At 44.9% G+C, this 22,628-nt stretch overlaps 1 protein-coding gene across 8 annotated transcripts in view; it reads left to right on the forward strand.

The window, feature by feature from the left end:
- CRB1 (crumbs cell polarity complex component 1) overlaps positions 1 to 22,628 on the forward strand; it is a 146,218-nt gene that overhangs the window by 101,888 nt on the left and 21,702 nt on the right. For all 8 annotated transcript variants that reach the window (XR_013392852.1, XM_077928368.1, XM_077928371.1 and 5 more), the window contains 5 exons: positions 13,101 to 13,654; positions 17,423 to 17,588; positions 18,723 to 19,629; positions 20,669 to 20,797; positions 21,848 to 21,974. Coding sequence is in view for 7 of the 8 variants with exons in the window: in XM_077928368.1 (XP_077784494.1) it covers positions 13,101 to 13,654; positions 17,423 to 17,588; positions 18,723 to 19,629; positions 20,669 to 20,797; positions 21,848 to 21,974 (1,883 nt within the window). In the remaining variant the exon portion in view is untranslated. The remainder of the gene's footprint in view (positions 1 to 13,100; positions 13,655 to 17,422; positions 17,589 to 18,722; positions 19,630 to 20,668; positions 20,798 to 21,847; positions 21,975 to 22,628) is intronic.

The raw sequence follows: 22,628 nt of genomic DNA on the forward strand, positions 1-22,628 counted from the left end.
GCAGAAAGGCACTGGTGCAATTGTCTTTCATGATGCGACACATGTGAGGTGGGTCACAGCATCTTGACTTTTCCACCAAGCTAGTCAAAATAGACTTTTCCAATGTTGTCTTATTTCCATTCCGTGCTGTTGTTTTGATTTCTTCCGAGACATGTGGCCACGGGGTGATAATGAGTTGTCTGGTGAGGCGATGTAGCTAACATCTCAACTTCTTGACAGTGGCCAAAGATATCCTTTCAAAAAATGTATGGGAGCCAATTCACACATGCATATCATAGTCCTCCATTATCTGCATTGCTATGAAAAATAGCAACAGTGATACATGGGATTGTATCCCACTTTTCCTCTGCAATCAACTAGTTAATTCAGTGTCTCAAGAATATACAAACCCAGGGTACAATTTAGTTAAAGTCTTAAACCCCAAAGATTTCAGCAGGTGACTTTTAAACTTTATTCTAGGCATTTTCTTTACTGTCCTGCCAACCTCACCCTGCTCTTTTCCAGCCTCTGCCTTCTTACTTACAACCAGTCCAGGGAATGGCACCGCCTGTCATTTGCCTCCTCCTTAGTAGATGGGATGCAGGTAGCACTGTGGGTTAAACCACAGAGCCTAGGACTTGCCGATCAGAAGGTCGGCGGTTTGAATCCCCGCAAAGGGGTTGAGCTCCCATTGCTCGGTCCCTGCTACTGCCAACCTAGCAGTTCCAAAAGCACATCAAAGTGCAAGTAGATAAATAGGTACCGCTCTGGCGGGAAGGTAAATGGCGTTTCCATGTGCTGCTCTGGTTTCACCAGAAGCAGCTTAGTCATGCTGGCCACACCACCCGGAAGCTGAACGCCAGCTCCCTCGGCCAATAAAGCGAGATAAGCGCCACAACTCCAAAGTCGGCCATGACTGGACCTAATGGTCAGGGGTCCCTTTACCTTACCTAGTAGTGTCAGACTTATGCACATGCTAAGGTAACAGCCATGTAAAGCCAGAAATTATGAGGGCCCTCTAAATCCATAAAAAGTTATATATTTTGGTCAGATTGTTAGGGGTTTTGTTGTTGCATATTCACCTAATTTACTGGTTGTTGGCACCCATCTGTCTCTTGAGATGATGGCATGTGCCTCTGTGGGTGAAAGCCTGGTCAGCATGTATGGAGATCCCAGGCTGCCCTGTTCTCACTGATTTGGTCCAAAGGAAAGCAGAATAATAATATGGTTGGCACCAGCTTGGCTGCAGGAGTTGCCAGAAGGAAACATACAAGGCACCCACCCTCCAACCGTCTTAAGGACTCCAGTCTGGATTTGTGTAGGGTTTACTGCTTAGCCTTCACTTCCCTCAAAGATATTCCACAAGGCAGAAGAGGTTTAGGATCAATACGATACAGCAAATTAACCAGTTAGAAGCTTGGCAAATAAAAAGGTCTTCACCTCCTGCCCAAATGACATCTTAGTTGGTTCCAGGAAAGTCTCCCAGGGATGGGCATTTCATAAGCAGGGTGCCATAACTGAAAAGCCCATCTCCCTGGTCACTAGTCAACCATTGTTACCTAACTAGTCAATAATTGTTACCTAAGAGAGCCAGTGTGGTGTAGTGGTTAAGAGCGGTGGACTCGTAATCTGGTGAACCGGGTTCGCTTCCCCGCTCCTCCACATGCAGCTGCTGGGTGACCTTGGGCTAGATACACTTCTCTGAAGTCTCTCAGCCTCACTCACCTCACAGAGTGTTTGTTTTGGGGGTGGAAGGGAAAGGAGAATGTTAGCCGCTTTGAGACTCCTTCAGGGGAGTGTTAAAGCAGGATATCAAATCCAAACTCCTCCTCCTCCTCCTCCTCCTCTTCTTCTTCTAACTTTGCTGTGGGGCACCTGGAAGAGAGTCCCAGTCGTCAAACTGGTGAAAAGTGACGCTTTTAAGTAATCCAGTCCCAATGCAATTTAGAACTTAAAAGGTAAAAGTACTAGTACTTTGAATGGTGCCCAGAAACAGACCAGTAGCCAGAACAATGGGCAGCAATCCAATTGTGAGAGATGGGTCTGGCATCCCTGCTTTCATCCTGAAATTGCAAAGTATAAAATCATGCAAAACTAGCCACCGCAGGCCAGAGAGAATAAAAATATCAGGCTGCAGTTCTATCCCTACTTACCTAAGGCCCACTGAACTCAGTAGACAGAGAGCTACTTGAACATATACAGCAAAGCAGTTAGCTCTGAGAGTTTGTCTTATATTTGAACGTATTTAACTTTGACCAAACTGCATCCACTGTTTGCATTCAGATATTTTTATCTGTGAGAAAAGGTAGGGGTTTTTTTATTAACCGCCCCCCAAAAAACACAGCAAAATCAGATAGAAAGTGTGGGGGAGGGGAGAAACATGAAAGGCAACATTGCAGATCTCTGGTTCAATCCAAAGCGCCGTATCTATTGCAGATGTTAAATGGCACAGTTGCACTGAATTTAGTGGAGTTATGTGGATTTACACCAGCTGATATCTGGTCTGGTCAGGGAGGGGGGCCTTACTAGATCCATTTGTTCAGAAAGCTTCAGCTTCAAAATGCATTCCGATATTTTTTAAATACTATATCATTTCACATGCGTGTGTGCACCTACCTCTTTTTTTATTATTGAAAAATGACATTGCCGGAGCCGTAATTGTAGCAGACGGCTTTGAAGTTGAGCAGTAATTTATCCAAAGGTTTGAAAAGCAACTTTGGGATAGGGGGACTCCATCTGGTAAATATGTTTGCCTCTTTATATGAAGCAAAATTAAAACCATGCAGCTCCAAGAGAAGCTTATACTTCCATTAGGACTGTTGTGAATGATTAGAAAGTATTTGAAACTCCCCCTGCCCACTTCTCCCTAACCGCAATATTCTTCTCAATTCACAGCATCCTACCATTTTGATTAAAGGTGTGTGTGTGTGTGTGTGAGAGAGAGAGAGAGAGAGCGCGAGAGCGAGAGCGAGAGAGGTGGGGAAGGGAAGTGAAAGAGAAGATTGGGAGCAACTAACAGTCTCACTGACCCCCCCCCCTCCCATGAGTGTATCCAAATTGTAGAGTATTCCTTTCAGAAGATGGTCCAAGGCATTCAAAATTTTAGAAAAATCCAAACATGCAGTACATCTCTTCTGAAAACAGGGAACATGAAGTATACAGTGGTACCTCGGGTTAAATATGGTACTTAATTCATTCCGGAGGTCCGTTCCTAACCTGAAACTGTTCTTAACCTGAAGCACCACTTTAGCTAATGGGGTCTCCTGCGGCTGCCGCGCTGCCGGAGCATGATTTCTGTTGTCATCTTGAAGCAAAGTTCTTAACTCGAGGTACTATTTCTGGGTTAACGGAGGCTGTAACCTGAAGCATATGTAACCTGAAGTGTATGTAACCCGAGGTACCACTGTATTCTGAAATGGTTAAGGTATACAGTGGTACCTCTAGATACGAACGGGATCCGTTCCGGGGCCCCGTTTGCAGCTAGAGGTAAACGTAACTAGCGACGGTGCATCTGCGCATGCGCGCATCGCTTTTCACCGCTTCTGCACATGCGCGTGACGTCAATTTGAGTGTCTGCGCATGTGCAAGCGGCGAAACCCGGAAGTAACGCGCTCCGTTACTTCCGGGTTGCCAAGGAGCGCAACTCGAACGCGCTCAATTTGAAGAATATTTAACCCGAGATATGACTGTACTCATATTGTCTAGTTAGTCAAAACTTTGCAACACTTTCTCACACATGTTTACCTCATGCATAGGTTTGGCTCACGGCAAAGGTATAAAGAAACCCAAGTCGATTTCCTATACTAGCCAAAAACATCTGCCTGTCAGCATAAAAAACAACATGTCTGTGCACACATATGTGTGTTGATTTAAGTAACTGGCAAAATGGAGATCAGCTTACCTTCTTTCAATAAACTGATAGTCGGATTAGATGAAATGTTAGAGAGCTGTAATCATATCTTCCAGCTCTTTAATTCGCCTCCCCCCCCCCAAACACACACACAAAAAGTAGCTGCAGGGAGGGGATTTGGACTGGGACTGCTATAACAGAGGAAGAGTTTGGACTTGATATCCCGCCTTTCACTGCCCTTAAAGAGTCTCAAAGTAGCTAACATTCTCCTTTCCCTTCACCCTCCACAACAAACACTCTGTGAGGTGAGTGAGGCTGAGAGACTTCAGAGAAGTGTGACTGGCCCAAGGTCACCCAGCAGCTGCATGTGGAGGAGCGGGGAAGCGAACCCGGTTCACCAGATTACGAGTCCACCGCTCTTAAGCACTACACCACACTGGCTCCTTTAACCCTTTCCCCCTGCAGTTTTCTCAATGAAAATGACCCCCCCCCCCCATTGCTATTTGCCTTGCTGGGGGAAACCTACTGGTGCAGGGGTGGGTTTGATAGGGGAAATGGCACAGGGGAAAGGGTTAACTGGGCTCCAGCACTGGGGTCCTGATATGAATCAGGATAATCTGCAGCTTGGTTTTATCAAAAGAAAGAAATCAAAGAAATGGGAGATTTGATCGCAGATGTCATTTGGAGTTCAACACTGGGCATCACAGTGCTAGTTCTAAGATGCAGGTGGCGCTGTGGTCTAAATCACTGAGCCTCTTGGGCTTACCGATCAGAAGGTTGGCAGTTTGAATCCCCGCGACGGGGTGAGCTCCCTTTCCTCTGTCCCAGCTCCTGCCAACCTAGCAGTTCAAAAGCACACCAGTGCAAGTAGATAAATAGATACCGCTGGGACAGGAAGGTAAACAGCATTTCTGTGTGCTCTGGCACTCATAACGGTCCTTTCTGGTTTCCGTCATGGTGTTCCATTGCACTAGAAGCGGTTTAGTCCTGCTGTCCACATGACCCGGAAAGCTGTCTGTGGACAAACGCCAGCTCCCTCGGCCTGAAAGCGAGATGAGCACCACAACCCCATAGTCACCTTTGACTGGACTTAACCTTCCAGGGGTTCTTTACCTTTTACCTAGCTGTAAGAATGAGAAGGATGGGGAAAATATTAGGAACATTGGTCATATTTCTGTGATGACCTCTTCTTTTGCAGGGCTAGCTTCAAGGGGCACAATGAGGGCAGCAGAGTCAATGAAGGCAGGAACAAGATCTGGCACAACAAGCCTTTTAAAAGCATGGGTCATAGCAGGAGGGGAGAGTGCCATTGGGGATTCACTTCAGGCAGGAAAGTGTCTTAGGCCAGCACTGCATAAGATACACTGAATACAGCATTTGTCGTTCAGGAGTCTCTCTCTCTCCCTCCCTCCCTCTCTCTCTCTCTCTCTCTCTCTCTGTGTGTGTGTGTGTGTGTGTAAGTCCGTAAATAAGTGAATTGCCATACACATATAATCCTAAAAACACACATAAATAATATCTGTAGATACATGTTCCTGGATGCAAAAGGGAGTATCACCCTCCCACAAATCCATATTAAACAAGGATGCTGAATTCCAACACACCAAAATTCAGCCTAATGCACAGGTTCATTTGTTCTGTGCTAAAACACTGGTCTCTTTTATGAGATAAGCTACATGCTCCAAGATCAGTACAAAAATGTCCTGTTTCCAACTTCAGTCACAATCAGTGTACCTTGGGCTATGAGTGTACCAAATTTCAGCTTTCTGGGTGGCCTACTAGTATTTACCTTGTGCCCCCCATTTCTAGGGGGAGAAAGCAAACAACTGTTTGCATGGTCCAGAAAGATCTTTATCATACAGGGATGCCCTAGAGACACACAGCTGCCACATTTTCAGACGTTTCTGGTAATTGAGGTGTCCTGGACTATAGAATTTTCCAGACATACGTCTGAATGAGTGTAAAAGAGCCCCGCCCATCCCCATTTCCTATAAATGTTCAGCTTACTGGGATTGTGGCTTGGGGAAAAGTGGGAGAAATAAACAGGAGCTCTTCCAAAGTGGGCCAAGCCCAATCCAGGCAAAGTCAAGGCAGGTCACTAGGTCACTTGCTTAAAGTCAAAACCCTGGACAGTTCCCAGTGCCCCCTGCTGAATGAACTATGGGAGGTGTTATTTCAAACAAGAACTGAGGTGATTTGAGGCCTTGCATAGGCTGCTAAAGCTTATACTGCATTTTGCCACATCTCCTTGACATAAAAGCTCTGCTGACTTACCACTTCCAGGTTTTGTTTTTAAAAACATTATCGATTTATATATTTTTTATTTTGACAAATTAATAATCATAAATAAATAGGAATAAAAATGTGCACCCCACCACTGAGACCATTCCATTGTAACTATCCAACCTCCCAAAATGTTAACACCTCTTGCAGTGGTTTGACCCCTTTCCGTTTTAACAGTACAAATTCCACAAAAACTTTCCGTATCTCTTCGAAACTATTTCTCCTGCATGTTCTCCATCTTGCCTTAATGGCACATGTTAATTTATCATTAATAGCTATATCCCACACCAGTGTGGTGTTGTGGTTAAGAGCGGTAGTCTCGTAATCTGGGGAACTGGGTTCGCGTCTCCGCTCCTCCACATGCAGCTGCTGGGTGACCTTGGGCCAGTCACACTTCTTTGAAGTCTCTCAGCCCCACTCACCTCACAGAGTGTTTGTTGTGGGGGAGGAAGGGAAAGGAGAATGTTAGCCGCTTTGAGACTCCTTCGGGTAGTGATAAAGCGGGATATCAAATCCAAACTCTTATTCTCTTCTTCTCTATACCATTCTTCCATTTGATACTCTGCTTGCCCCTTCCACTTCCTAGCTATAATTCGTGCAGCTGTCAATAAATTTGTGAGCAAGTCCTTCATAGCTTGTGAACCTTCCACCCCATACCATGTCCAGGTTTTCAGGCACTGGCTAGTCTACACTGTGGATTTGATGGGACTGTTCATGGGGGGCTCCTCTTCTAGGACTGAGGGAGAGCTATAACCTCAGGCTGGGAGAGCCCAGAGGGAAGGGCTGAGATTCCTCCATTGCCAGGGGTTGGACTAGATGGCTACTGTCACCCCTTCCAGCTCAAGTCTATGATTCTATGTGCACCAAATGGACACATATTAGGGTTGCCCACCAATTATATCGAATAGCCAGTTGATTAAGAAATTGTCTCTTAACTGAATAATTAATTAAATATAACCACATTTGCGTATCACTAAAGCCCTAGTAGGTGACTTTTGGGTGTGTTGGAGGTAGCAAATGCAACTTGCAACTTAAGAAACAAAGACTGGAACCCCAAACACGTTTACTTGGGAGTGAGAACCACTGAATGCAACAAGATTTGCAATCACTCAGAGAGTTGGACAGAAGCGAAAGGCCAAGTTGTTGTTTACCACAACCAACATAAAATAAATAAAAAGAATCAAACATAAAAGGAAGTATCCCTTTAAACTGCAACCTCACTGAATACAATTGACCATCACCAATCGGTCTATTAAAGCTTTTCAGCCAATCTTCTTCATGGTTATTCAGAAATGAGTCCCAGTGGATTGAATGGAGCTTACTCCCAAGTCAGTTGAATGGAGGTTTCTTCCGAAAAGTAGAGATCTTTCCCAGTTAGCATCTGTATAGGAATTGCTTTTGGATGTTTTTAAACGTTTTATTGCTTGTGCGTTTCCCTCCCTAGGCTCCTTTGGAAGGAAGGGCAGGGCATAAATTTAATTGACCACAATTGTGCACAGGATTATAGCTTTACTAGGTTAAACTATCCATTAAAGTTTAAATTCCTAATATACAAGGGCACACTCGCTTTGGAATTTATAGATAATGGAAGAGCTCTTCAAAGCACTGCTGCTGCGTGCTTTGTGGTACAGAAATTACTTGCATCTTTGTTAAAGAGAAGTTGACAAACAGTAAGTGCTGGGAAGGATTTCCATTGCAGACTGCGCTCTCTCAGCAGTAGCAGGCAAGCAACAAAGTTGATTTATTTCCATCCGCATCCAGACGTAATGGCTCAAGAGGTTAATATTGACCAAGGTTATGCTAAATGCCCATCAAACCACATACCAGATCCAATATTTCTTTTGAAGCAGAGTAATTGAAAACTGCAAGCTCGCTGTGCTACCTTTTTAAAGACTAACCCTGCTTCCTTTGCCTTCTTTGCAATGTTGCGCGTCTAACTGCCACTCGCCGGCTTTGCTGCATCATAAGCGACCTCTCTTCAACAAGAAAAATGTCTTTCCAGTACTCCCTTAATAGAGAGAGATGGTGGTTTTTTTTTTAATAAACTAACCTTTCATGCTTAAAAATGACCATTTCAACACCGAGGGGAAAGATTTATGGACATATGCCTTGTTTTTAACAAGCACGTAAAGAAAGAAGTTTAAGATCATCTCATTCACAAAATTAAAACATTTCTCACATATTATTTATGAAATTGTCTATTCAGAAATAAGTCAGGGGTTTATTTCCCCATACTAAATAAACTGAGCCAGATATGAATCCTGTAACACTTAGAAGGCAGGTTTCCACAATGATCACCCCTGTTTTCATGAGTCTTATAATCATTTCATTAAAATAAAACACTGCAGGCAGTGTGTGTGTGTGTGTGTGTGTGTGTGTGTGTGTGTGTGAGAGAGAGAGAGAGAGAGAGAGAGAGAGAGAGGTCAGCACCAAAGCAGCTTTCCAGCCCTATGAACAAAAAGTCTGATTATAAGTTTTTGACCAGCTAGGGTTTGTTTTGTTTAACTCCAGTTAACGCTGTTGATGTTGTTTGGTCTGTGAAACCGCACATTAAAGGTTTTAGTTCAGATTAGCCAATTGTGATTATTGATTTGGGGCCGTTTCATCTATTAATATAGCACTGTGGAGAGCCAGTGTGGTGTAGTGGTTAAGAGCGGTAGTCTCGTAATCTGGGGAACCGGGTTCGCGTCTCTGCTCCTCCACATGCAGCTGCTGGGTGACCTTGGGCCAGTCACACTTTGAGACTCCTTAAAGGGAGTGAAAGGCAGGATATCAAATCCAAACTCTTCTTCTTCTTCTTCTGGAAGCCATCCTGGCTTAAGATATTTTGCTGCCTGAAGCAGAGGACCAAATGATACACCTCCTCAGCCCTTCCTTTGCCACGCAAGGGCCAACACTTTAACTTCAGAAAGCCTCCCGGGGCTGTTTAGACATCAGTTCTTGCCTTCATCTCCCCGCTTCTCACTTAAATCCTGCTAAATTGGTGGAAGGACTATAGTTCAGTGCATTTGATTTGCATACAGGTACAATCCCTGGCATTTCCTGGTAGGGCTCTGTGAGACCTCTACCTTAAACCCTGGAGAACTGGTGCTGGGCTATGTAGACAATACTGAACTAGAGGAAATGATGATCTGACTAGGCATCAATAAGTTTTTTAATGTTCATGTGCCTGAACATTAGAGAGCCAGCATGGTGTAGTGGTTAAGAGCCAGTGTGGTGTAGTGGTTAAGAGCAGTAGTCTCGTAATCTGGGGGACCGGGTTTGTGTCTCCGCTCCTCCACCTGCAGCTGCTGGGTGACCTTGGGCTAGTCACACTTCTCTGAAGTCTCTCAGCCCCACTCACCTCACAGAGTGTTTGTTGTGGAGGAGGAAGGGAAAGGAGATTGTTAGCTGCTTTGAGACTCCTTCGGGTAGTGATAAAGCAGGATATCAAATCCAAACTACTACTCTTCTTCTTCTTCTTCTTCTTCTTCTTCTTCTTCTTCTTCTTCTTCTTCTTCTTCCTTTGCTGTGGGGTACCTGGAAGAGAGTCTCAGACGTCAAACATGAATATTCAGGCAGGCTCGTGTGGTGAAAAGTGACCCTTTTAAGTAATCCAGTCCCAATGCAATTTAGAACTTAAAAGGTAAAAGTACCAGTACTTTGAATCGTGCCCAGAAGCAAGCCACTTCACCCTGCCATATGGTGAAGTTGACCTAGAGGGGAAGCCATTTCCACATAATAGTGTACCTCCAAATAATTTCCAGAATATTTTGGATCAGCTGCCCTGAACTGTTGTGGTGTTCAAGGAGCCGCTTCCCATTCCATGTGATCCACACTAATTAGCACCTGTATTTATTTCTTAGATTTAGCACCATAAGATTTCGGGGCAGTTCACAGAATAAAATACAGGATAAAAAAAAAAAGAAAATAAGTAAAACATAACAGCAAAACAATACCCCCCCCCTTCCCACAGACACATTTTAAAGACTGTAGAATATGAATCAGCCAAAGGCCCGATTGAAGGGGAATGTTTCTGTCTGGCACCTAAAATATATATAATGAAGGCACTAGGAGAGCCTCCCTAGGTCACCACACTATTTGAGTAAATGATGAGACTCCATCCCACTTTATTATTATTATTGTCAGGGGTTCAGGAGCAGAGGCGAGGGCAAGGGAGGAAACAGAGAGCGAGGGGGAGGAGTCCGAAGAAAGGATGAGTGATGACGACGACCCGAGATCTCCGAGTCTTTCCAGTGAATCGGAAGATTCACAGAAAGGGGCGCCAGTGGCCAGAGCAAAGGGGGGGCCTAGGGGGACACCCCAGGAGGAAGGGACCAGCGGGGGTTCAGAGGGCAGCAGTTGGAAATCGGGGCCAGCGTCCCCACCAGAGCGCAGTGGAGAGGAAGGACGTCAGGGATCGAGCCCTGGCAGCTCGCAGCAGGGAGGAGGGCATGAGTCAGGAGTGACCACGCCCCCATCGGGGAGCGAAGAAACGGTCAAGCGGAAAGTGGAAGGCTGGGCGCGCGCGCCAAGTTCAAATGCACAGGAAGGCGGCGCAGTAAGCAGCCCGGAAAGGGAGCCAGGTCCTAAAGCCCGACGCAAGGAGACAGGAGGGTCCGGGGGGTCAGCGTCAGAGGAGTCCCGGAGGGAGGAGACCACGGGGGGCAGAGGGACCCAGAGAAGGACGGTCAGGCGGAAAAGGTGGAGTAAGGCGAGGATATTAAGTTGGTGTACGAGGGGCGGAGATTCAGACGGAGCTTCGCCGGTCTAGCCATAAGACGTAGAGTTGCACGCAGCAGCTTGGAAATGGAAACTGTAACTCAATAAAGACTTTTATAAAGCGAACGCTGGCTAGCGTGATCCTCTGTGAGCTGGGATCGGGGAGCAGCTCTGACAAGTATTTATTTGAAATCTTTCCTGAACTTTACCATGTTGTTGCCATGCCTCAATGAAGACTGAAGGTAGCTTGAGAAGAAGCCAACATCATTTGTCCAATCCTAGGCGTGATCTTCTCTGAAAGTTAGTAAGCCAGTTGGTCCTTTGGGGCACGTGCTCGTGTTAGCTGTATAGTTGCTTCATCTATTTTCTTACATGTGCTGATCACCCATCATGGAATCCAAGGTGGCATAAATCTGGCTTCTAGGTGGTCATCCATCTAGGCTCTGTCTAGACCAGCGGTTCTCAACCTGTGGGTCCCCAGATGGTGTTGGACTACAACTCCCATCATTGCTAGCTAGGGGTGATGGGAGCTGTAGTTCCACAACATCTGGGATGTTGGTCTAGACCAAGATCTGCTTAGCTTTAGCAAGCTTCATGTACCTTCAGACAATATCCTGGGTTCTCAACCTGTGTACTCTGTACAAGGCCGATCTTAACATTGGGCAAGATTTCTGCATTGCAGGGGGTTGGACTAGATGACCCCTGTGGTACCTTCCAACTCTACAATTCTAAGATTTGAAGGTACAAGAAGAAAAATAAGATTTAAGTTTGGCCATTTTCTTTCACTTGAACGTTTTAAGATTTTTGCTTATTGGGGTTTGTTGTTGTTGTTTGAGAGATTGGCATTTGTGCCATACTTGATTTCAGATCAAGAAAACATCAGCCCAAAGGATGATCAGCCATCATACCTGGTCAACTAAATTTTCAGTTTAGTCTAATGAGGAGAATACAGCACATCAGTAGATTGGCTATAACCAGAAGGAAATCTGTACAACGGGAACTGCCAAAGCAAATCCCAATTTATTTTTTTTAAAGATTGTTACAGCATATTGGGTCTCACATCCCTCAGAGCTGATGGCAAAACACCCAAAATAGACACAAAGAGGCACGTATCCAATTGCCAGCCTACACCTTATTAGAAGCTTATCTAGAGCTGAACACAGCAGAAGGAGAAAGAGGAAGCAACATTGCTGCCTGATGTCCCAAGACGAAAAGTCTGCTGTATGGCTTGATCAACAAGCATAGCGCATATGCTACAGAGCTGGGATCCACTCAGACTAGAGGCCCTGCTCTGGTGCAAGCATCAGAGAAAATGTTTCCTTTCATAGGGCCCACTCTGTATCATCCCCGATTCAGTCAACACTGACCTCTCTTTTTGCATGGTAGGAGTCAGGCTGAGCTGAAAACAACATGGGAATGGGGGAATTAACCTGGATTGTTTCCTAAATCAAATAGTTGTGGTTTCTACATTGTGACAGATATCTAGAATCAGCTTGCAGGGACTAAGGAAGTGTTCTTTTCTTGTATGTGTTTCCATGGGATTCAAGCTTGCTATTCTCATACTTTTTCCTCAGAACTTTCATCAGACTCATAGGGAGACAGAATTGTCCAACGTTGGCCCCTGTGATTGGCAGATAAGATCCAAAATGTATGTTGAAGGGGGAGGCCAACAATTCCCTTGCCCTCTAAAATTCAGGAGGAAATCCTTCCCAATTCAGGTTTGACAGCCAACAGTCCCCGAGCATGAGCAAAATTCACGGAGTCATCCAACAAAAAGAGAAACAACGTTGGGGCCACAGTGTTCAAGACACTCAATATGTTATCTGTCTTTGCCTCGCACATTAGAGATGGGCCATCAGGAGAAAAACAGAACTTCTGAACAGAATGTTGGGCGATGCCTGGTGAGATTGGAAATGAGGAATGTAAGACGTATGGGTCACAACCCTTGCCTTCCCAAAAGGACTGAAACTGAAGCATTAGAACCAGCCATTGCTGGTCTCCTAGCTTTGAATTGGGGCCAGTTATATCATATCATCTCAGACAGAAGGTAGAATTATATATCTCAATCTTTAAAAGGCTGCACTTGCTTTGCAGGGTTTGTAATGCATCTTTCAAAGGAGTGGTACAAACCATAGTAGTTTGCCACTGAAAGTGCCATCAGGCATCAGGTAGTTTAGTTTAGAATGCCAGAGCATTCCTGATCTGTTTCGTGATATGTCCATTTTTCCATCAGTACTCCTGTCTTAAAGATGCATTATTTTCTCTCTTTTTGCCATGTGAACTCAAGAGTACATTCCAGGAAGATTTGGACATGAGGAATCCAAAGGGTTTGCTGCTTTTCCTTTAGAGGGCAGCGACGACGAAAGTGTGACAATCTCAATGTTTGTCCGAACACGCAAGCCTTCTGGCTTGTTGCTGTCTCTGAAAAAAGGCGCAATCCTATTTCTTAAGGTCTGGTTGGAAGGTGGGAAACTCCTGGCGTCAGGCCTAAGCTCTGACAAACTCCTTGGAACACAGCCTGTGAATGATGGAAATTTCTATTTGATATCCTTAAAAATCAAGCCAAACAAGACCGAGCTATTCCAGTCTTCGCAGAACCTGGGCTACATTTCTATCCCTGTAATAAAAATCCAGAGCGGTGATATTATGTACATCGGAGGATTACCCGACGACCAAGAAACCCATGTAAATGGTGGATATTTCAAAGGCTGCATCCAAGATTTAAGACTGGGCAACCAACCACTGGAATTCTTCCCTGTCACGACTTCATCAGATTCTGTCATCAGAAAGAGCACGCTGATCAACATTGCCCCAGGCTGCATCGGAGACAACCTCTGTCAGGTAAAGATGCTGTTTCTCAAAGTGCTGTTTCCATGTTTGCAGCAAGGAATTCTCTTTTGAACTAGCAGTGCTCCGAAAACAGCATGTGACAGTAAGAATATCTGAACACGATATCCGAAACAGGCAGGTAAGATCAGGTTTTTGTCAAACAGCCCCACACTTTGCGGGCGCCGAGACCGCAGAAACATCTGGGAGGCTGGAAAGCCCAGCGCTTGAATGGCAAGGTAATGATAACCAGTTAGCAAGCCTGCTATTCATTAAGGGCAACTTGAACTCACTGTAGTTTTTCAAACCCAAATATTCTCATAATTACTGTAAAACCAGACTTTCGAAGCAGGCTAATCACATGGTATGTTACGGGCATTTGGACCTGGCAATGAAGCCTGTAAAAATATTAAAGAAGAGAGGAATGCTGTATCACCACACAAATACAAAGGCAGCCCCTATGTGGGTTGGATCTACCAGAAATCACACGGTCCTCATTTAACATTGCATAAAAAGTAATGGATTTATAAACAAACGCCATCTCTTACATATGTGCAAATACAAGAGGGCTGACGGAATTCCTTCTAATGTCAGTTGTATGTTCCTGTACAGTATGTTTCATATGAAACAGCTTTTTTTCTTAATGCTCAAGAATGTCATGATTTTTGTCGTTGCTTTCTAAATCACTTACAATCATGCTGAGCACTTTTTCCTGTGCTTACTCAACTTATCATTATTAATGTATTATTTGCCTTTCATGTAAGTGCCTCAAGGCGATGTACAATAAAAACAGTTAAAAGCAGTTAAAAACACACAAAAAATCAAATAAGTTTAAGACAAAACAATTTAGCGAAAAACGGGACACCCATAGCACAGGCCCATTCACCCAGTTGGGAAAGATTGAAACAAAAACGTTTTCAATTTCTCCCCCAGAAAAGTGCGGATGATGGGCTCCTGTTATATCTTGACAAGCATGCTATTCCATAGAACGTACCATCATCCCTTCAGAAAAGACTTCAAGAATGGCACATTTTCCCTAATTTACTTTCACGTCTCCTAGACATACGAAGCCTCAGAGAGAGGCACCAACTGCCTAGGCCCTTCTCCTCTGTTCTCTTCCATTTATAGCCCAATGCTGCTCTGAAAACTGAGAACCAGTTCACGCATGCACAGACATCATTTGATTTCTCACAATTTGATTATATGGCCCATGTCAACTTGCCCCCAGAATCTATGAATGGGCTCAGCTGAACGGCAAGGGATCCCCAGACCTCTTTGCGAGGATTGATCTGTGATAACTCATTCTCACGTGTAAATTGCCATTTGACGCTGCAGTCATCACACAATCAGCGTGAACCAGGCCTTGGTGATAAAGTAGGCAATATCACATTATCCTGGCTTCAGTTCATAACTTACAATACTACTGCTTCCCACTGAAAGTCTCCCTTCCCCTTCTACTCAATCTCTACTCCCAAACATTCGTTTTTCCTGCTGGCTGTCCTAAGACCAAACCTAGAGAGCTATTTTGTGCATACCTTTCAACATTTCTCCAATGAAGATGAGGCCATCTGATGATATTATTATTATTATTATTATTATTATTATTATTATTATTATTACCCACCCATCTGACTGGGTTGCCTCAGCAACTCTGGGCAGCTTCTAACATGCATAAACACATAATAAAATATTAAACATAAAATAAAAACCTTCCCTGTATCTTTAGATGTCTTCTAAAGGTTATAGCTACTTATCTCCTAGGCTTGGGGGTTGCATGACTCCATACCCTCCAACATTTATCCAATGAAAATAGGGATGTCCTAAGGAAAAAAGCGGGATATTCCGGGATCAAATCAGAAACTGGGGTGGCATCTTTGCCCCTGGAAAAGAGGAACACTTGGAAGGTCTGCAATCTCTACTCCCAAACATGCCTCTAACTTTTGTTTTACTGCTGGCTGTCCTAAGACCAAACCCAGAGAGCTCTTTTGTGGACTCACCAAAAAGCCGACACAACCAGCCTGTGGTCCAGCAAGGAAGAAGGCAGGAAGATGCAAGAGCATCAGTTGTCTATATTAGGTGGGAGCGATTCTCCATTGTTTCAGACCAGGCATCTGTTCCAGGCTTGCCTGGAGTCACAAGGGATTGAAACTGGAATCTTTTGCACTGAAATCATGTGTGATGGCCTTTTGCTAAAGTTCAGGCCTTGATATGCAGCAAACCTATGCGTGCTCAACACTCTCTAGCCAGAAAGGCCTTCTTTGTATTGTGCATTCTCTACAAAGGCTTTTTAAAGAGGAAGGTTTCAGGGCACCACCGGATTTCGCCAAGAGCTGTTTGCAAAAACATTTCCCATTCTTATTTGGTAAAGGCTTTACTTGACACGCCTCCTTTCCTCCCTTTGACCACTTTCGCCTTCAATCATCTCTTCTTCATCTTTTGATATCCATTCTCCTAGGACTAAATCAAATGGTCTGTTTAAGTGGTTTTCAGAACAAAAGAAATATATATTATCTAAGCTTGTCTGATATGATAAGGTAATACAACTGTGATAATCTTATAGAATCATAGATTTGGAAAAAAATAAAAAAGTCAATTCTGCCAGGCAGGAATATTTTCCTTTTGGCATGTCGGAAATGAGCTTTAGCAATACAGACCACTACAGAAAGCAATTGGATTACAACAGTACCTTGAAACGGTACTGTACACCCGCAATTATCACAAAAGGAATTCAGTATGCTGGATGAGGCCATCCCATGTTCCTGGTTCCTCACTATACTTTGTGAGTTCCCAGACAGCCTGAAAATGATTGGCCCCAATCCAGAAAAAGTCCCATTAAAATCGATGGGGGAAACCTAGTCATGAATAACTGACTAGTCTCATAGCATTAGGGTTGTGTCCCAATTGTTCTAGTGAGAGTAGACTAGGGTTTCCCAAACTGTTTCTGGAGCAGGGTCTCCAACTGTTTTTGTTTTTGTTTTTTGGACGACAACTCCCATCATTCCTAGCTAGTAGGACTAGTGTCCAAAAACAACTGGAGACCCGAGTTTGGGAAACCCTGGAGTAGACCCACTGAAATTAACGAAACTGAGTTAGTCATGTCCATTGATTTTCAGTGGATTTCCTCTGAGTAGGGCTAGCATTGGATACAACCGCTAGCTATGATTAATTGAGACCATTAATCCTATAGAATACAGACAGCTGCCTTATGCTAAGACCATTGATACATCTGTACTGTCATCAGTTGGAGACCCTGGTTTTGACTGGAGCAGCAGCTCTGGGGAAGGGATATTTAACCCCACCCCCATCTCTCCTGTTTTCCTTATCTAAAGCACCCACAATTGTATTTGGGCACTTTTCCAGTACAGTGGTACCTCAGGTTAAGTACTTAGTTCGTTCCGAAGGTCTGTTCTTAACTTGAAACTGTTCTTAACCTGAAGCACCACTTTAGCTAATGGGGCCTCCCACTGCTGCTGCCGCTGGAGCCCGATTTCTGTTCTTATCCTGAAGCAAAGTTCTTAACCTGAAGCACTATTTCTGGGTTAGTGGAGTGTGTAACCTGAAGTGTATGTAACCTGAAGCGTACGTAACCAGAGGTACCACTGTAGGCATTTACAGCAGCAGAGCGTGTTTTCATGGCACTTTTTAAATGAGGAAAATGCGGAAACATGACAGAGCAGTGGGCATAGGAAATAAGTCAGCCTCTTTCTTTCTCCCACAGCCACTTTCCTTGATTGCCTTGCTAGAGATACTTCCTTACATTTGACTCCCCTCTCTCCTCTTTAGCCGAACCCCTGCCAAAACGGTGGCGTTTGCTATTCCATCTGGGATGACTTCACCTGCACCTGCCCACCAAATACAGCTGGGAAAGCCTGCGAGGACGTAAAATGGTGCGAACTCAGTCCGTGCCCCCATGAAGCCCAATGCCAGCTGGTGCATCGAGGATTTGAATGCAAGTATTCCCCTCTCCCCACCCCTGAAAAACCCTAACGCCCAACCCCCATCTCCTTAACTTTGAGGGACTAAGGCAACACAGTGTTAATTTTTTTCCACAAGTGTTTCAGGCATTGTGATGAATTTATTGGGGCATTTGTTGCCGTACATAGCACCACTCTGAAGTTGAGTGTTTCCTAGCAACTTCATTCGCCTTATACTGCAGGAGAGAATTTGCTAAGCGGTAGCATTACTGGGTGCAAAAACAGCTAGACATTAGGGGTACTGAGGCATTGTGCAGCCACTACACTAGAAAAACACGGTTAAGGTCCCTTATAAGAACACTGGATAAAAATCCAGTCATTTATCCAGGCATCTCTGTCGCCTTTTCAGCACCCGCTAGACCAGAGGTGGATTTAGGGCCGCATGACTCATTCCACCACACTGGGCACTGAGGCTAGAGGGCGCTGCAGGGTGCTGCGGGATGCGGGTGATGCTGTGGTCTAAACCACAGAGCCTCTTGGGCTTGCCGATCAGAAGGTTGGCAGTTCAAATCCTCGCAATGGGGTAAGCTCCTGTTGTTCTGTCCCAGTTTCTGCCAACCTAGCAGTTTGAAAGCATGCCAGTGGAAGTAGATAGGTACCGCTGCAGCGGGAAGGTAAACGGCGTTTCCGTGAGCTCTGGTTTTCATCACGGTGTCCCATTGTGCCAGAAGCAGTTTAGTCACGCTGGCCACATGACCTGGAAAGCTGTCTGTGGACAAACACTGACTCCCTTGGCCTGAAAGTGAGATAATAATAATAATAATAATATGAGCACCGTGACCCTATAGTCGCCTTTGACTGGACTTAACCGTCCAAGGGGTCCTTTACCTTTTTTGTGGGAGCTGAAACTATGACATAATGAATTGAGCAGAACTCTCTCTCTCTTGATACATATCCCTCTATCACCATTTTATCTCAATCTTCCATCCATATACTGAGAGGGAAGGTGTTTGTTTGTTTGCATTTTTAATGGCTATAAAAGCAGTCCAGGGCACTAAGCTATCTTGCCAGTATATAAAGGCAAAAAACAAAAAGTTAAATAAAATGTAATGTGCATGACTAAGTACACCACTCCTAGATGCTTAATGCCTTTTGCTATCTCTACACAGGCATTGCCAATGCAATTTTTAGCGGCAGGAGCAGTGCAATATTTTACAGAAGCAATGGGAACATCAGCAGGGACCTCACCAACATAACCTTTGGCTTTCGGACTCGGGACTCGGACGTGATCCTGCTTTACGCAGAAAAGGAGCCAGAGTTTGTCACCATCCGCATCCAGAATGCCAGATTGGTGTTCCAGTTGCAAAGTGGCAACAGCTTGTATACGCTGAGCCTGGCTAGCTCGCGGCCAGTGAATGATGGGATCCTGCACCAGGTGACCTTCTCAATGATGGAGCCCTTATCTCAGTCCTCGAGATGGCTCATGGATATAAATGACAAGGAAGACATCACAACAAGTACGGTTGCCACAGGAAACCTCAACTTCTTGAGAGAAGAGACAGATATCTACCTTGCTGACAAAGCTTTTGATAACCTGGACGGGCTCAGAGGGTGCATGAGCACTGTGGGAATTGGTGGCATCCACCTCTCCTACTTTGAAACCATTGATGGCTATATGAAGAAACCACAGGAAGAGCAGTTCCTCAAGATATCTGCCAACCCCGTCGTCACTGGCTGCCTTCCACTGGACGCTTGCAGCTCAAACCCTTGCATGCACAACGGGATATGCGAAGACTTCTACTCTTATTATAGCTGCACGTGCGCCGAGGGTTGGACTGGAACCCACTGCGAAACCAACATTGATGAGTGTGCATCAAATCCCTGTGTGCACGGAAACTGCAGCGACAGAGTCGCAATGTACAAGTGCATGTGTGATCTGGGCTACACGGGGTCGAGGTGCGAAGAAGACATTGACGACTGCCGGGGCCACCTGTGTGCAAATGGAGCCACCTGTGTAGATGAGATTAACGGCTATTCCTGCCTATGTGCCGGGAATTTCACCGGAAGGTTTTGCAGGTACTGTCCTGAAGCCTGATGAAGAAATTCACCCGCTACAGTATCAGTCGCTTCCGATCTCTTAAATGAGGCAGTGGTTAAAAGCTGGACAAACCCCCTGGGTTTGCAATTGCACTACTAAGAGTTGCATGGTGAGGAAATCAGGTAACGTCGTGGGCACCCTCAGTCTTGTAAATGTCCATCATTGCGAATGGTGCTTTGCTCCCAGATAAGTGTAGATAGGACTGGTTCTTTTCTAATAGTGTTTAAAGCAGGGTTTCCCAAACTTAGGTCTCCAGTTGTTTTTGGACTACAACTCCCATCATCCCTAGCTAGCAGGACCAGTGGTCAGGGATGGTGGGAATTGTAGTCCAAAAAAAAATCAGCTGGAGACCTAAGGTTGGGAAACTTTGTCTAAACAGATAGAGATTTAGCACTGAATCAGAACTAATGGTAATCAGGTTTTCTGTGGATTGTTGTTTGTTCAAATTTAGTGCTAAATTTGTGGGTTTTCCAGGGGAAAGCGGCAGGGCGAAGGCAAAGCCATGCAGACTCATGCCCAGAGAGAAGTGCATAGCAAAATTAGGAGGGGTGAATTTCAAAGGATAGCTGTGTTTCAGCTCACACGTTGCTTTCAAAAGTGAGAATTAGGTAAGTTGACATTAAAATCGTACCCCAGTGTTTCTCAAACCTGCTGTTTGACTACATCATCCCTGACCACTGGTCCCGCTAGCTAGGGATGACGATGGGAGTTGTTAGTCCAACAGCCGGGGACCCACGTTTGAGAAACACTGTCCTAACCAAACCTGATCTCTTCTCCATCCCTACATACAAGGAAACATGTACAGTGAGGGGGGAAAGTATTTGATCCCCTGCTAAATTTGCACGTTTGGTCTCTGACGAAGAAATGACCAGTCCATAATTTCAATGGTAGGTTTATCGTAGCTGTGAGAGACAGAATAACAACAGGAAAACCCCCAGAAGACAAAAGTCGCAGATTGAGGTACAAAATAATAGGGGAAAGTGACTTTGTAGGCTTACCACTGTTGTTTCGCTTTAGATATATACGGCTACCGTCTACAGTGTGCGGGAATGAGATCAAAAATATTACCTGTTACAACTACGGCAACTGTTCTGAGCTCCAAGGACTCTTGGAATGCATGTGCCTCCCAGGCTTCACAGGACGGCGGTGAGATTATTACAATAATCATAATTTTTTTCATATCATAATTTTTTCATGCGGTAATTTGACTCAATAGAAACAGGAGCAGGGCTTTTTTTCAGCTGGAACTCATCGGAACACAGTTCTGGCACTTCTCACGAGGGTGCCATTGCCATTTTAAGAGAGCAAGGGAGCTGTTCACGGCAAGTCCCAGCATTTATTTTTCTAAAAAAAGAGGACTGTATCTCCAGTCAATCCTGGAAAACACTGGGTTCTAAAAAGAAACATTCTATTCACCACTAAATAACCCTTCTCTTTTTTCATTTGTAATTTCATCAAAGCTCTGTATTCTGGAACAAAAGAAAACTGGAAAAGCAAGTCTAAAAACAGGGTGTCAAAGAGAAGGGCTGTACAGTGGTACCTGGGGTTACATACGCTTCAGGTTACAGACTCTGCTAACCCAGAAATAAGACCTCGGGTTCAGAACTTTGCTTCAGGATGAGAACAGAAATCGTGCTCCGGCGGCGCGGCAGCAGCAGGAGGCCCCATTAGCTAAAGTGGTGCTTCAGGTTAAGAATAGTTTCAGGTTAAGAACAGACCTCCGGAACGAATTAAGTTCTTAACCCGAGGTACCACTGTAGTCTAGACTCTAAAATGTTATTTTTATTTCTGAGCCAAGGATTTCAGTGAGCCATTGAAAGTGGCCTCGGTCCTGTATACCTGAAGGAGTGTCTCCATCCCCATCGTTCAGCCCAGACACTGAGGTCCATGTGTGAGGGCCTTCTGGCGGTTCCCTTACTGAGAGAAGTGAAGTTACAGGCAGAGGGTCTTCTCCCTTTGGACCGCCCTACATCAGATGTCAAGGAGATAAAGAACTACACAACTTTTAGAAGACATCTGAAGGCAGCCTTGTATAGGGACATTTTTAATGTTTTCATGTGTGTTGGAGGGGCAACCCAGCCAGATGGGAGGGGTATAAATAATAAAGTTAATTTATACCACCGTCTCACCTTTTCCATTCACATTAGTGAGTAGTTGGCCCATGTATTTACCTTTTAAAAAAAAAAAATCTTGCAGATGTGAAGTGGACATCAACGAGTGCACCTCTGACCCGTGCCTCAACGGGGGCCTCTGCCAGAACCTGCTCAACAAATTCAACTGCATCTGTGACTTGAACTACGCCGGCGATCGCTGCGAGATAGACGTAAGCGACCTCTCCTTCTTTGTCTCTCTCTTGTTGTGGCAGAACCTCTTTCAACTTCTTTCCTACCTCATTCTGCGCATGGATGACGACCCAGCGGTGGAGTGGGGGGAACAGGACGACTACTAAGCAGTCAGATGGGGGGCGTCGTTTTTAAAGCCGTCAGAGCACAATGGAAGACTGGCCAAACAAGTACAGCTAGGCTAAGAATCAGAACAGCGAGGGTAACCATAATCACACGCTGATTGAGAGAGCCAGTGTGGTGTAGTGGTTAAGAGCAGTAGTCTCGTAATCTGGGGAACCGGGTTCGCTTCCCTGCTCCTCCACATGCAGCTGCTGGGTGACCTTGGGCTAGTCACACTTCTCTGAAGTCTCTCAGCCCCACTCACCTCACAGAGTGTTTGTTGTGGGGGAGGAAGGGAAAGGAGAATGTTAGCTGCTTTGAGATTCCTAAAGGGGAGTGAAAGGCGGGATATCAAATCCAAACTCCTCTTCTTCTTCTTGATTCTGTTTCTCTAACATTTTGAGCATATTTAAAATGTGCGTTATTTGGTGCCCTGATTCCGATGGAGAAGCTGTGAAGCAGATTCACGCTTCTTGGTGCAGTTCAGCTTTGAATGTGAGATGAAAGCAAAACATCCCTAAAGCAAGTTTTTG

The sequence above is a fragment of the Podarcis muralis genome, chromosome 5 (assembly GCF_964188315.1).
Source record: "Podarcis muralis chromosome 5, rPodMur119.hap1.1, whole genome shotgun sequence".
NCBI lineage: Eukaryota > Metazoa > Chordata > Lepidosauria > Squamata > Lacertidae > Podarcis > Podarcis muralis.